Source organism: Pelmatolapia mariae, linkage group LG23 (genome assembly GCF_036321145.2).
Source record: "Pelmatolapia mariae isolate MD_Pm_ZW linkage group LG23, Pm_UMD_F_2, whole genome shotgun sequence".
Classification (NCBI taxonomy): domain Eukaryota; kingdom Metazoa; phylum Chordata; class Actinopteri; order Cichliformes; family Cichlidae; genus Pelmatolapia; species Pelmatolapia mariae.
This window is the reverse complement of record NC_086246.1, coordinates 23394318-23410950: the sequence shown is the minus strand read 5'-3', so window position 1 is coordinate 23410950 and position 16633 is coordinate 23394318. Positions and strand designations below refer to the sequence as shown.

The window sequence follows — 16633 nt, the reverse complement described above, 5'->3', positions numbered from 1 at the left end:
AAAATGGTCACGAGAGGCAGAACATGCATGTTTTACTGTTTTTTATATTTAAACTAGTAGGTTTAGTTGCTTCTGCTTCACAATAAAAAGTTACAGTAGTTTTGTTTGTGGACTAACAAAACTGCCAAAGTCACAAGAAAATAACTAAGTAAACAAATAAGATAATGAGATAGTAGAAAGATGAAAGTAAATAAACTGAATAAGAATGAACAAACAAAATGACAAATAGAAAATTAAAACCCATGTAAATAAAATAAAATGAGTGAAAATAAAGTAAAAAAAGGAACATAAATGAATAAGTCAACAGTCAAATAAAAAACACAAGAATAAATAAGAAGATAAATAAAAAACAGGAAGTAGAAAAAGGAAAGTAAAAAAAAGTTCAAATAGGAGAATGGAATGAATAAATAAAAATAAATAAATAAATAAATAAAAACTGAGCAAAAAAAGGAGGAAATAACACAATTAATGGAAAACATAAAATCTGAAACACTAATTTTATCTTATTTTATGTATTTTTTATATTTAAGGTATATGGCACTTTTCTGTCCCTGTGTTAGCCCTGCGACAGACTGGCGACCTGTCCAGGGTGTACCCCGCCTCTCGCCCTATGACAGCTGGGATAGGCTCCAGCGCCCCCCGCGACCCTGAAAAGGATAAGCGGAAGCGAATGGATGGATGGATGGCACTTTTTTGAGCCATTTATTCATTCATTCATTATTCTGTCAGTTTTGGACCTCCATGAGCGTTGCCCATCATCACTTATACAACAGAACGTTTTACTCAAGAAATGTCCGATAGAGCATTAAAAGTAAATTATTATATTATGTTTTGCACCAAAGTTGACTGGAACAGAGATTTTAATAAAGATTATACCTTTAACCAACCCGTTCTCACTCCCAAATCGTAACATTTTACGCTAGGTGACAAATCGTCAACATATTACGTTTTCGGGCACCCAAGGCGTTCCTACGTCACGACATCGGAAAACTGCGGACACATGAGAACCGTTTGGACTCAATCTACACATCTTCGCTTTTTCCCTTAAAATCGCTTTAGAAAACACTATTTCACCTCATTAAAGTGCTGGTTAAGGTTAGGAATAAGGTTATGGTTAGGTTTAGCGATAAGGTTAGGTTTAGGCTTAGGTATACGGTTATGGTTAGGTTTAGGCATAAGGTTATGGTTAGGTTTAGGGATAAGGTTAGGTTTAGGCGTAGGGATACGGTTATGGTTAAGGTTAGGAATAAGGTTATGGTTAGGCATAAGGTTATGGTTAAGGTTAGGCATAAGGTTATGGTTAGGCTTAGTGATAAGGTTAAGTTTAGGGCTGCAGTACAGGGCTGGAAACCGCCGCGTACCATAACAACGTGGAAGGTCACCTTTCGCGTTCCTCAGGAACGCCGCAGGACGTGACAAAACGTCGGGATGTTACGCCTCGGGAGTGAGAACGGGCTCCTTTAACATGTCATTCCTACCATCCTGTGATTTGAATTTAAGTCAATCTGATTAAACAGAGTTCCTGAGGACTATTCAGAGTGGCACTACAAGTAGAAATAATGTTGGATGTTGTGCTACAACTTCAGTAGTAAGTAGTCAGCTACTTCAGTAGTAATCCAGATTTGCTCTCTTGGGGACAAAACTAAGACACCATCGCACTGAAGCCTGCTGAGCGGATGCTGACGATCAATCAACCTCCACCCATACACTGAGCAGAATGAGAAAGCAGCAACAGCCAGAGCGCTCCTTCTTTACTGTGATAGGAAGGCCATGGATTGATTAGGACATAATCCTAATCTGATGTGCTGCCAGCCGTTATCAGGAGCCTTTTGCCCCCTGCGACCCACCTCTTGAGCCTAATAATCCAGGCTTGCTGAAGTCCTGCCTGCTGTACTCCACGGAGGGCTGATGCCTGACATCTGAACACAAACATACCTTTACCTGCTGCTCAGAGAACTCATGAAACATTTTTGTGGCGTGACGGAGAAAGAAACATTCTCATTTTATGAGCAACTCACTCAAAGAGAAATTACTTCTGTTATCATCCACTAGAGGGAGCTAAAGAACTTCTAGTCACACCTTGCAGCAATCTCCTCACACGGGTCCAGACAGGCAACCTGACGCACACTTTTGTGGCTTAAAAATGTCTACATGATGTTTCTTTGGCAGCGTCTGCTGCATGATTAAAAACTTCCATTACACATTTACACAGCGCAGTGACATGCTGAGTCCTGGAAAAGCACGCTTAAGCTCTGTAGTTATAAATTAACACACTTTCTCTTTACCTGTTTGTGCAAGTGTGTTTATGTGTGAGGAAATCAGCGGAGGTTCAGGCAGTGGACGGAAAGGTGGAGGGGTGGTCTGTGGGGGGAACGGGACACAAATACAACAGTTTAAAACATCTGGAAATTCACATAATGGAATGCAGCCACATCACATGTACATCTACATTTATATGTAATTTTCAGACAATATTTGTGCACAAGAGCAGACAAATACTTCCACCAGGTGGTGGAAAGCAGATAATTTGCATTCAGTTGAAATTTATTACAAATGGATTTCACTTTTTTAAGAAAAACAAGTCAGACTTAATCCTAATTATTTCTTATGATACTATTATAATAAGTTTTACAAAGTTTAAATGAAATGTTCACCAGTAGGGAGCAGTGTGTTACCAGCTGTATGTGTGTTTTTTAAGTTCACCCAACTGTTTTTCATGCTCTCTATGGTCTTCCATATATATAAAGGATCCTAGTGTAAAAATATTTCACTGCAAAAGAGATTTAACTGAAAGAGACCCATAAATTAAAAAAACCCAAAAAACTACTACTAAACTACTAAATAATGTTAAGCCAAATGATCGCCCTACATGATCTCCTGTAATTTAGAAACTCTGATTTATCTAAACCTGGTGTGACCTCTGGCACAGTGTGCTTTTACTGCATTGGCAGTGTGTTTGGGATCACTGTCAAACTGAAATACTAGTTTATGTCTGTGAAACTGTTATCTTTGGAATTTTTTATAGATTCAACTAAAGAAATGGGAACAAATGATGTGTTTTTGCGACAGGCTGGTAGCAACAAAGCGACTAAAGATACAAATTAAATTTTTTGTTGTTGTTGTCTGTTATATATAGACAAAACACTGGTTCATCCCTTCAGTTAGGTGCCTTTTTTTAAGCTTGAATGATTCATAGGTCAGTGTTACATGGCTTAACAAACAAAAAAGTTTCCTCTGATAATGGTCAGGTCTAAAGAAAACTTTGAGAGACCTCCAGAAAGCCATTAATAAGCAATTCAATGCCTACAATTCCCATAATGCAATTAGGCCCTGCTGTTCCTCTTGAAATACATCTCGAGCTGAGATGATTTCAGAGACTGTAAATCACTCTTGTATGTTCATATAAGACATCCACAAAGCTCATACAGACCTTCACGCTGCCTCCCATCTGCCTCCTCTCGCCGTCACCGCTGCCATAGTCACCAGAGCCCTGCGATACAGAGAAAAAACTGTGTTTCACAAAAGCCTTCTGGTGGTTTCACTGGAATATCAGAAAAACAAGAACTCACAGTGTCAGAGTCGTCCTCATAGTCACATAAACGCTCAGCTGACCGAGGGTTTCCCACCAGTCTCAGGTCTGCCATGTCACCCTAAAACACACAGACAGTGAATCCCACCATAGGTATTATCAGAAACATGAAGATTTTATGAGCTTTAACTGCAGCCATCGTAATTTCTTCCACAGTTCTCCACTTCAAAGAGAGTCATATGATCACCAGAGTCCCTGTCTCAGAGGTTAAAGGTGGCACTACCTCCTTATTGTTAATGACACAAACCCTGGACGGAGTGCCGCAGGGAGACGTCACAGACAAGAAAGAACAGACTCCCAGATACCTCTGGAGGAGGATTCGTTGCTGTTTTTCATTTTTTCCTGTCAGAACTGTGAAACATCTCTTTAGCATTTCCTCTGCTGGTACCCTGGAGATTATGCGTACAAAACAGTCGTCTCTTCCTTTTGCACCACACTGTTGTATAAAACAAAAACTATAGTGTTTAAAAGTGATAATTTGTTTTTCCTGATTTATAGCATTGCTGTAGCTTTATGCTTATTTCTGAGATGAGTGCCATCATGTTGTTTTGTCCAATTTTTAATGCGTTAAAACTTTCATATTTCCTAAACACTGATCAAATCCTTAACACATAAAGAAGGAATCTTTTCTGGCATCTTTATTGTAGCACATTTATTTGTATGTTGGAGCAACTGAAAGTATGCTGAATTAGCCATTAGCATTTCCTGTCTGCAGCATATATGTAAATGTACATATAACTGTATATGAATTATTTTGATACTCAAGAAATCTTAACCAACCAAGTTCTGCTGAAAGGATCCTTCCAAAAGAATAATAGTCACTGGTGACCCTTGACCTGGCTCACTGTTTAATTTACAACTTGCTCTTCTCAAGCGCTTTGAGGAACTGGAAAAGTCATTTTCCAGGAGTGGATTTTGCAGGGTAAATGGATGACTGTAGGTCAATACTTCCACTCACAGGATCAGGTAGAGTGATCCAGTCCAATCTACAAGCAAGATGAGCCGCTGTAGGCAGGCTAAGCCACGGCTTGGATGAGTCATCCTCCAGTCATTTATACCCAACGAACAAAACTAATCATGCTAAAACTGCATAAGCTACAAAGTAACACATACAGAGACTGTTTTCTTGTTATTACTTATTTATTTTAATCACTAAGCAGCGTTCAGTAAAAACCATGTTAAGAATCTATCAGCTGTGTTTCAAAGCAGACCTGAGTAAGAGCAGCATCAGTTAAAACTTTCAAATACTTGAAATCTTCTTCATGCATTTTTGGACTTCATGTAACGTTTAAAAATATGATGTTGTCATTGTTACTACTCAACCCACTAAGATTTTTGAGACATGTGACCATTAACCATGTGATGTTAACTTGGCTGCCATTTTTGATATGTCAGAATCATGGTGACGGTGTAGGATCAGGGGAATAAGGCCCAGTCACACAGGCCCAGGGACCGGTCAGTGACCATCTAACGACCACAAGCCAAGACGGAAAGATGAATATTTCTGGAATGGTTGCTGGCAGTCCCAAAGTAAATGATTGCTGAAGTCCCAGTCACATAGGCCTACAGGTTGGTTATCATCTGGCAATCACCAAGGAACATCAAATCTGTGGATCCACTTACCAGGAACTTGCCATTGTCAGCTCCTCCCGCGTGACCCACAAAGAGTACCGATGCAGGGTCGAGATCCATGGGATCCGGCGAGCGCTCAAACTTCACCACCTGTGGCTCAGAGTCGCAGCCATGGTAGAAGGCCACCTGCTCCTCCATGACTGACAGCGAGAAGCGACTCCAGGTGTCCACCATGCTCGGCACCTCAAAGCTGGCAGCCTCATACGAAGCCTCAGAGTCGGGCTCGGTGTAGAAAAACTGAACCTTCTGACGGCCAGCCTTCACCGCGCTGAGCTTGACGGCGACATACATGAGCTTCTGGGTGGCATCTGTGATGGAGAAAAGGATGGAGGCGGCAGGAGTGGAGGGCTTGACATGGAAGAGGAGGGAGAAGTGGCGGTAGAAAGGGCTGGGGACATGGACCAGAGCTCGCTGGCCCGGGACCACTGAAGGAGTGAACCGATAGGCAGGCTCCCCATTTGGCCCATAGGTGGTGGTGAACTCTTCTAGTGGAGGTTCTCCAATCAGCTGGAGTAAAGAGATGCCGCTCTTTTCTGTGAGAGGGAGGAGACAGGAAGTTAAAACTTAGTCAGTGCACACATAGAAAAGAGAAAATTGGCTTTCAGTTGCCAACCATTGAAAAAAATGTTTTCAATGGTTTATATCAGTTCGGTGACATTCATGTTGTTGAGTATCAAGTAAAAATCCTTCATAAGAAGAAAAATGTACAACTTACAAACCAGCCAGTGTAATTAGTATTACACTCTCATATGTGGGACTGAACCGATAGTACTGATGCAGTATTATCTTTGCGCAGTAGAATTAAACGTTGAAGGGTTTATAAGACTCTGGTCTTTTTGTTGGGATGTTGTGAGTATACTGCATGTCACAGATAGATATAGCCTCTTGGTCTACAAAGTGAAGCCACTGGAAAATCATTTTAACCTGCATCTTTTGTAAAGGCCAACAAGATGGCCTATAGTCATCCCAAGCAGCGTGGTGTTTCAAGACAGCAAGATGGCAAGGGCAAAAAAACCTCAACCCAACAAGCTGTGCTCCTCAAAGTTGCCGCTAGCATAGCATGTTTACTGTGTCCATTATACAAGGCTATCACATAAACATGTAAACATCTGCTGAATCTGATGGAACTAGAGAAAATGTGTATTCCCTGACAGGCTGATAGCAGGTGCTAGGTGAAACTGGTTGCACTGAAAAACTCTTTGCGATTGCTTTGGTTGCTAGCAAACAGCCACAGTTTGCTAGCTTGTATAGATAAGACCAGCTTGTTTGCAAACACTCAGCTACTACTCGCTAAGCAGTAGTTAAACTGTGAAGACAGAAAAGGAAACCCTTCACTTTCAAAATGAAAGCTTTTCCTTACACTTACTTCACACCGTTTTTCACTAGTTCTTGTTGGTTATTTCCTGAGTGTGTCAGGTTTCTGGTCTTAAACCAATGTATACGATCAGGTTTTTGGACAATGGCAACTTGTTTTGCAATTTTGCTTCTGTACACCACCACAGTAAATCAAAGGATTAAGATGTGATTCAGATTAAATTCAAGGACTTAAAAAAAGTTATTGTAAAGTTATTCTAGTCATTTTTTTACACAGTTGCCCATTTTTAAATGATAAAAGTGGACAAAGTTTTAAATATTGGGTCATTTCCCAACACAGACTTATGGACCTAAATCTAAACTTATGTACTCATTGAACCATTGGCATAGAATAATGCATAAAAATGCATCTGTGATTGTACCGAGAGCAAATTCAAATACTTCTGGCACATTAAAGGTGTTTGAATGTTTTCTAACACTGGATTTTACTGGGTGAGGAGGCATAAATTTCACAAGTGCTTTTCACTGCAAGATTCACAAAGTTAGGAGTCTGCTGCAAAAGTAGCTGCTAACTGAAGTGACCCTTGAAGATCCCATGTCTGGAACAACAAACCGAAAAGTGTACTGACACTGCAGGTCACATTCTAAAACCACAGATCCTAAATTCAGCAATGAGGGTGATTTAAGAACAAAACTTTCCCCCCCAAAAAAACATGGCTACAAGGCATTTATGGGACACACTCTGAGACTTCGATAGTGGGGCACATTAGTGGAAAAACTGCTTGAGTTTCAATTCCCACAGACTAAAATAGCCCAAAAGGGAAATGAGAAGCAGCAGATTTACATTCTCATAAATCAGCCTCACAGGGGAGAAGCAGCATTTTTTTGACCAGGATAGGGTTTGAGGCCTGCCATTGCACAAGTGCAATCTGTGCATTAAAGGCGTACAGAGGTCATCAGTAGTGGGGGTTTCCCACATTTCTTAGTGATGGGAATTTTATATGTTCACGTGTGGTCAATATTTGATGCCATTTAAGCCACCTTATTGTTCCCAGGATTTCTTAAGGACTTTGGGGGGTTTGTTTGCCTTCCACCTGCTTACGCTGCTGTCATGGATAGTAACAGGACAACCAGATCATAACTAACTGCTGTCAGCCTGTAAACTCTCTCGGCCTGCACAGCAGCTACAAGAAGCCTGGCTCCTCTGGGATTATAGGATTTGATCCAACTGGAGCTTGAGATCGGCAGGGTTGAGGGCTTCTCAGTGAAGGCACCTGCTATTGGTTCTTCTCAAGGCAGCACAGCTGCAGCTGTTGCGTGAGCTAAACCACATAGTGGTATATATTTATGCAGTTTCAGAAAATGACAAATGACAGCATAAATGTGTACTTACAGTTAATCAAAAATGGTAGACTGAAAATGAATTTCTCAAGGGAGGCCCCTACTCTAATTCCACACATGTTCACATCTGGAAGCTGTCTGGTTTTACCACAGCTCTCCCACTAACCCAACTCTACAGCCCAGTAACAGCGAAGCCTCCCATGAGGGAGGCTAATGTCTGCCAGCAAGCCATTAGCACTGTGGTTACAAGACCATTACATAACAATTACGCAAAGTTTTCTAATTTCTTTATCTGGGCTGCAATCTAGTCTCAGGCTCTTAGTTTATTTCTGTTTCTGTCCTGTGAGCCAGAATGCAGAGGAAGCAAAAGGGAATAAGGAACATGCTTATTTTTAGAGTTTTTCCTGGCATCATTTTACCTCTTCAGACATTGTAAAAAACTTTTAAACATGTTTTGATTTCATACAGCACAAAATATTATGTATAAAACACTAGATATATTTATTTACTTATTAAAAAGGGACAGTGCAGTTTGACATAGTTTCAATACTATGAGCTGAGGTGAGCTTCCCTCCCTCCAAGACATCTACAGGAAGCGGTGCCTGAGGAAAGCGGGGAGGATCATCAAGGACTCCAGTCACCCCAGCCATAAACTGTTCAGACTACTTCCATCAGGAAGGAGGTTCTGCAGCATCCGGTCCCGTACCAGCAGACTGAGAGACAGCTTTTTCCATCAGGCCATCAGACTGCTGAACACTTCATAGACACCTCACCCTCACTACTGGAACTTCAACATTATGCACTCCATACTGTATATAAATACCACTGTTTTGCACATACCAACCTCTGTATATTTTATATATCTTATTTTATTGTTTACTTTATTTCATTTGTAAAACATGTATATACATACTATATACACACTCAAACACACACACGTAGAAAAACATATTTAGTATACACATTCAGTAATGTATATACCTTTACATATTGTACATATATTTATTACTTTTTAGATTAGCCATTTTTATATTTTGCTTGTTTTACATTATTGTATTTTGCACAACTCTGTTGCTTGTGAAGCTCGCACACAAGAATTTCACTCACATGTACTGTACCAGTGTACCTGCACATGTGATGTGACAATAAAAGTGATTTGATTTGATTTGATTTGATTTGAGCTGAGGGGAAAGGAGTCTCCATGTGTCAGATACGTTCATTAAATTCTACAGGAATAAATTTGCACTGGATGAATGTTAAACCTTGTTTTATATGTCATAGCATCAAGAGGATAAAAGAACCTGCACAGCATTGTGTCAAATGAAGCAGGAAGAGGAAAAATAATGAAAATAGTCCTCCTTTCTTTTTGGATCAAAGCACCACTCGATCTTTGCTGTATTTGTGGAGTATTTAATTCATAATTTATCTCCAGGGTCTATTTTCCCCAACTTTAATATTTGTTTTTCCATTTAATAAAGGAATACTTACCATGTATGCCCAGAATTATCTCTTTTATACACTTTATTAGGTACACTTGATCAACTGCTCCTTAATACAAGTGTCTAATCAGTTAATCACACGACAACATCTCGATGCATTTAGGCATGTAGACATGGTCAAAACTACCTGCTGAAGTTGAAACTGAGCATCAGAATGATGATGCAAGGTGATTTTAAGTGACTCTGTATGTGGCACGGTTATTCATTTGAGACTATTTCAGAAACTGCTGATCCACAGTGAGCGGCAGTTGTCTGGGTAAAAATGTCTTGTTGATGCCAGACTTCAGAGGAGAATGTCAGACTGCTTTGAGCTGATGTGAAGGCAACATTAACCGTTACAACCAAGCAATGCAGAGAGCGTCTCTGAATGCACAACATGTCCAACCTTGAAGCAGATGGACTACAGCAGCAGAAGACCACACCGAGTGCCACTCTTGTCCACTAAGAGCAGGAAACTCAGGCTACAATTGACACTGGCTCACCAAAACCAGACAACAGAAGATTGGAAAGCCATAGCCTAGTCTGGGCTTGAGTTTTGCAGCAACGTTCTAATAGGAGGGTGAGAAGTTGGCTCAAATGATATGAAAGCATGGATCCATACTGCCTTATATCAACGGTTCAGGCTGCTGGTGGTGTGATAATATGGGGGATATTGTCTTGGCACACTGTGGGCTCCTTAGTACCAGCTAAGCATTGTTTAAACACCACAGCCTGTTGTTACTGACCATGTCCATCACTTTATGACCACAGTGTACCATCTTCTGAGGATAGCACGCCATGTCACAAAGCTCAGATCATCTCAAACTGGTTTCTTGAACATGGCAATAAGTTCACTGTACTCAAACGGCCTCCACAGTCACCAGATTTCAGTCCAATAGAGCAACTTTTGGGATGTGGTGGAACAGAAGATTTTCATTGTGGATGTGATCGTGTGTCCGTGGCACTTTGACATGCATCACATGTCCGTATGGACCAAAATCTGTGAGGAATGTTTCCAGAACCTTCTTGAATCTATGCCACTTAGCACACCTTAGTGTGTTTAAGGTGTGCTAAGTGGATGGTGTTTGTCATAATATATATAAAATGTAACTTTGAGTTTATCAAAAGCATGAAAAAACTGCAAGTTTCATTGGATCGGCAAAGAAAAAAACAAAGTTTGATTCAAATGTTGCTACATTTTGATTTGTGCATTTAAGGAAGTGAAGCCCCGCCTATTTTATATAAGTCACAATGACAAACAAACAAAGCTAAAACCACAGAAATTTGGCATGTGCAATGAGCAGAACTGTTGCAAATTGGGGAGTAAATTATGTTCATGCAGGAACTCCTCACGTTAAGCTGTTCAAATTGTTTTTTTATGCTCTTAAGACATCAGCTCAGATCTCTGCATGGGACACCGTCAAATAATGAAATACAGATTTTTTTGTTGAAACCAATCATACAAAGCTAATTTCTGACTTCCTTTCTCCACGCTAACAGTCCCCATTGTAAGCAAGAACAACCCACATCAGTGTTTCGCGGCCTTAATGACCTCATGTTCTCGGTTACAGGGGATTACTGGGGTGCCATGTCTGTATTTTCCAACATGTAACTCCAGAGAAATCCGACGCCTGCCTGTTTTACCGTGTGAAGAAAAAGACACAGGCAATGAGAAGAGGTATGGACTGACAGATGGACAGACAGAGGGCGGGAGGGAGGAAATGCACGGCAACTGTCCATGGGAAAGTGGACCATGAGGGACTGTTAATGGGACAAAGTGGACGGGCCAGCAGCCCAAACTGACTCAACACGCCAGTTAAAACATGCAGAAATGTCACAGTGTAACTAATGAACTCCTCCAGAGGGTTAGCAGTGCAGAGACCTTCCCTCATCCTGGAGGGGGAGCATAAGAAGAGTTTATACTATCCTGTAAAATCTGCGCCTAAGCCTCAGTGTTACTGCAGTCAATGTAACCACACTGTGTGCTTAAATTACAAAGTACAACGGGCAAAGTAATGCAAGCATGTGATGGTTAAAGTGGCCTAAAATAGAGAAAAATGTAAGAAACTACACCCTCATTCTTTTCTGCTTGACCTGAAATGTCCTTTACTTGCAAAAGCAACTCAATCTGCCTTCCATAATTACGCCAAAGCATCTACTGTGTCAGAACAATTTCAGTAATTTCAGTGTTTTGCATGAGGAATATTATGCCATTGTCCTGGTATTCCCAAAGCAGATCTTAATATATCTGCAGCAGAAACCTGCAGGTGTTGATTTGGAGAATTGAGGACGTGGGTAAGAATAAAATCCAGGACTCTTTATCGTAAAACACACCAAACACTTCATTCACACAGCTGGCCTGAGACTCGGGCTGTTAGTTGCACTGAGTCTCGGCTATGGCTTCAGTTAACACTTCAAATGAGGCCTGTGACACCTTCACCCAGCCTCTGATCCCCACTCAGACTCTAATCCACGTCTGAATGAGCCCAGAGCCCAGAGCCAATTAAAGCTGATTGAGGGGGGATCGGTGCAGCTCAGATGACATCAGCTGGATTCTTCTTTTTGTTGACATCTTGCTCCTCGAAGAGGCAGAAGAGCTGAAAAGCTCGGGTTTTTGGCTGCCCTCCAAAACAAATTTGTCTATGTGAAGAATTTGAGAAGTATGAACGGTGACAGGTACCACTGGTTCATAAATTTAGCCTGCAGCACATGTCGAAATGCATGATTTATTTATTTCATCATCCGTTTTGCTAACAGGACCATATTTCAATGTGTCTAAAGCCCAGTTTTCATATTTTAAGTCTGTGCTAGCTCTCTTACTCTCCAATTTGCTACAGGGTCAAACGTTAACCGTTGCTGTCGTGATACATGTGTTACATGCATGAAGTAGGGCAAAAACTAATTACTCACAGAATGACTGTACTGAAAACTGGATTCAGTAAAAGCACCAAATCTGACTTTTAAAAAGAGGAAAAAGTGCAGAAAAACAATGTGCTGGAAGGCAAAGCTAGGGAATTATTACAAAACAGATCTGAAAACTGAGAAAATACAATTTGATAAAGCAAACTGCCCTAATACATTTTTGACAGCTTGTTGCTTCTAACAGTTACCTGCAGACTGTTTCCAGTTTCCTTCTCTAACAGGCTCCAACGCTCCAAGGTTTTTGTTGTTAATAAAAAAAAAAGAAAAAAGTTCAAAACATTTTTATGCATTATCTGTCATTTAATGGTTAATTACATGAGGGGAGTCTTTGCCGGGACGATTTTGACCCCCGGGCCTTATGTTTGACACCCTTTCTCTAATGTATTTACTGCCAAGTCATCTGTCAATTTGTCGTATTCTTCAGCTGGTCGCCAACAGCGTGAAAGCAAATGGCAAAGACTGATATTTCAGGCCACTTAAAATTTTTTTGCTTTTCTTTTCAGTGATGTTGAAAGCTTAAAGCTTGGGCTGCTGGTGGCACTACTTTTTATTTTTATGGGCTGAAGACAGGCTGAAAACCTTGCTTTCACAGTTTGTGTTTTTTTGGGAACTAATAAGGGAACCAATCAGCAGCAAAGGAGAAATAATGATAAACAAGCAGCTCACAACCAGCTCATTAAACTGCCGCCTCTTTTTTTTTATGCCTGAGTACTAACTGAGCACTAACCATGCAGCAGGGGAACCCAGAGGCCCTCCAGGGTGGGCGTGGGCGTCAGCATCAGCTGGAAAAAGATGAACTTTAAACAAATGGAAGTGACTCAGTGTCAGTTTGAGACACTATAAATGACACATAAATGGTCCAAAATGCATTTAAATTGCTTCCAAGTTGAAGACCCAGTATTTCCCCACTCACATAAAAGTCTTTCTCATACTTGTGCCTCGTTTTGAATCTCTGCTCATCTTCTAATGGTGTCCCAAACACTCGACTGCCATCCATCAAGTGTGACTGGGTGAAAGAGTGGGTGACTGTCGTGCCCTCTGCCCTCCTGGCAGAGACTGCAAGCCTCCCCGTCTCATCCCATCACAACGCTCTCTTGTTACCGACCGCAAGACCGCCGCCTTTTCTCCCAAACCGAGCGCACAATCGTCACACTCAATCTCTCGGAGCAGACCATTTTCCCACCCACAGCGGTTATCAAAAATACCTTCCACAGGCTTCCCCCCACTTCCACCACCACTGCCACCACAGACAGCCTGATTGTTTCCTCTCCCTCTGTGAAACTATAAAACGCCATCCATCTGTAAATCTACATAACACACCAGCTGATTAGAAATGATGACACGATAACTCGAGACAGAAAAGCGTGGCTGGCATGCAGAAGTAGGATGTGATGGGAGGAATAGAAGGATTACTGTCTGTGAGAAACCAACCTACATCTAAATGTAAAGACAACATCACGACTGAGAGCTTATACTGAGTGTTTTTGATTAAATGCAGGCTCCCTTAACCCTTTTGTCATCCCTTGTGCAGGTGTTTGGAAAATCACAGGCAATAAACAGTTTGACTGACAACCACAGGGACGTGTTATAACCCGTACACCCCAAGCAAAAACAGTGCAAAAGCTTGGCTGCATGCATAAACCAAAGTCTCCAAAACGTACTGCAGTGCAGATTCAGGAGTCTGCTGTGGGGTGAAACATAGCTGTGTTGGTGTTTTAAAGCCACAAGTTGTTGTAAAGGTCATTCAAACATTTGCAGTAAGCATTCCCGCGGGAAACACACGATGAAGAAGGTTTTCATGTGGCAGAGGTCAAAGTTTTAATTTAAAAACCCCCAGGAATGTACAGCCAATGACGTGTGCTGCTAAATTTATTAAGGCATTAAAAGGCTGAACAAGAGCCTCTGATATATTTGTCAGGGTTTATACTCACTGCAAAAGTTTCTAACCTAATGTATATATGATTTCTAGTTTACAGTATAAACATCTAATGTGACCAGAATAGATTTAAGTGTCATAAAAAAGATGCAGCTACCATCAAACAACTAGCAGGCATGCTGCTGCTGACGACTGCTACTCATTCTTCACATTAAAAATGCCTCGTTTGCAGGAGACAAGACAACAACATGAACTGCTGCATGCAGCCTGGCGACGACGGCGTGAACTCAGGTGTTTTATCATGCGTCGGGGGAGAAGGTGACACCACAGCCACTTCAGCAGTTGCAACATCAATGTTTTTGCATGTTTTGACCCTTGATTTACAAAAAGTGTGTATTTAACATTAATCAAACCCATTTTCCAAATTGCAAGCTTTTTTCTGACTTTAAATATACGGAGGACCAAAACCACCTAAATAAAATAATACATTAAAAATTAGAAAATGAAAAATAAAGATAATCATCTACATTTTTAAATTATGTAGGCAACATGTGTCAGCTGTATGACAGTGTATACATAACGCATCACACTTATGTGTGTTGGTAGTTTCTCAGTTGATTTTTACAAGTATATTAACCCTTTAAAACCGGTCGTTTACAAACTTTTGCGTAACTATTTTTAAATCCCTGTAGAACTGGAACCACGTAAGCTAGCGCAATAATTTTTTTTGCATATGAAACTGGAGGAGTTGTACTTACATCTTATGCCATCAGCTTGCCCTAGGTCACGGTTTCCTTCCACATACAGCTTTGCAAAAATTGATAAAAAGCACGTGCAGCAACAAAAACATAATATTCCAGAAACACGCTTTGCCGATCCGATCAGCTGTTCATAACACTTCCTACGTTGGAACAGACGTCAGCGCGAACTATCGCATGTCCGCCATTACCTGCCCGAAACCGGAAGTGATGTCATTTTCGCAGAAATGTAGTTTTTTACCTTCGGGGCCTTATAAGCCTACACTGGTGTTTTTAAAAGTCATGTTTGACTTTATGCTTTTATTTATAGTTTCTGGGATGCTTAGAGCTCAAATTGCACTGCTGGAAATAGTTTATTTTGATGCACATGCTGTTTTTTTGCAAATTTGCATTATAATATTTTTTCTTCGTTTTTCCTGCAGTATATAAAAATTGGTGTATCTCAAAAATAAAGCTATGAAGACACTCAAAATAAATTTCCTGTTGTTGGAAACTATTTTGTGCAACTTTTTTGTATTTACAGTTTTGAGAGACAAGCCTCTTAAATTTCTCTAACTAGAAATATATGTAAAAAAACCAAAAACGATTTTCAATTTTTTTGTAGTTTACTGCACTTTTTTGCAATTTGTGTAGTTATTATGCACTTAATGCATACATATTATTAAAGTTTGGGCTATAATGGTTGTATTGATGTATAGCAACTTGAAATGCTCCCAAAAATGGCACTACAGCATGTAAAAATGTAAAGATAACTCTGGCGGACTTGGTTCTATGGTAGGTCTTAAAGGGTTAATAATTAATTATTACAATTTACATTTAGATATGTTTTTGGGTGTTTTTGGATAAATATAAAATATACCAAAAACATTAGCACCTCACATACCTAACTTGATTAGCTAACCGCCAAATAGTTGATCATATGATAAACCTTTTTTTTGGTACTCTGGGTCCTCTGTATAACAGAATTTCGATATTTATTACAGTGAATATGATGCCTTCATTCATTTTTGATATACTGCTGATCAAATGGAACTGCACTTAAAGTTTACTTTGATAAGAATCTGGATGTAAGAAAGTTGACTAAAGCCCTTTGTGACCTCAGAAAGAGGCGTGTGAAGACTGTGAAGCCTGAACTGAACCCTGCTTGAGACTGTGAGCTACATAGTTGCTACTTACTACACCTGATCTTCTAAAACAAACTGATGTTGCATTATGGGTAATGTAGGCACAAGAATATAACTTTTTTTTCTTTTTTTTTTAAAGATGATGAATGCTCTTGTGTATTAATTGTGACAATATCCAAAACAGAATACTTTATTAACTATACTGCAGTAATTTGATCCTAGATTTTTTAAAAAGTGATGATGATGGTTTCTAAAACTTGTGAATTTACTGCCTTACATTATAATAATTCATATATTTGGGGTTCTGGATTAAAAAAAAGACATTTAATAATTTTATCCTGTGATTTGGAAAATTGAAATTTCTTACAAGCAACAAAATAATAAAAAAATTATCATTAGCTGGAGCCCCAGTAAATGTGAGGGTCATTATCTTCCTCTAATAAAACAAACCCACCAGTGGTTTCGTGGTAGGGGGTCAAATATATGTGAAACTGTAATGTATAGCACCTGTAGTCACATGAGCCAGAGTACTTTATGGGCTCCATATGATCACATTAAAATGGTAAAAACATGCAAAATCACGTTTAAAGTGAATCATG

The 16633-nt window shown here is 40.0% G+C and overlaps 1 protein-coding gene across 1 annotated transcript in view; it reads right to left on the bottom strand.

Moving 5' to 3' along the window:
• Positions 1–16633, bottom strand: part of LOC134620122 (collagen alpha-1(XVIII) chain-like) — a 60473-nt gene that overhangs the window by 16436 nt on the left and 27404 nt on the right. Inside the window, exons 3-6 of the mRNA XM_063466086.1 lie at positions 5213–5754; positions 3570–3650; positions 3431–3490; positions 2286–2361 (exon numbers count right to left, since the gene is read on the bottom strand). Of these exons, the coding sequence (XP_063322156.1) occupies positions 2286–2361; positions 3431–3490; positions 3570–3650; positions 5213–5754 (759 nt within the window). The remainder of the gene's footprint in view (positions 1–2285; positions 2362–3430; positions 3491–3569; positions 3651–5212; positions 5755–16633) is intronic.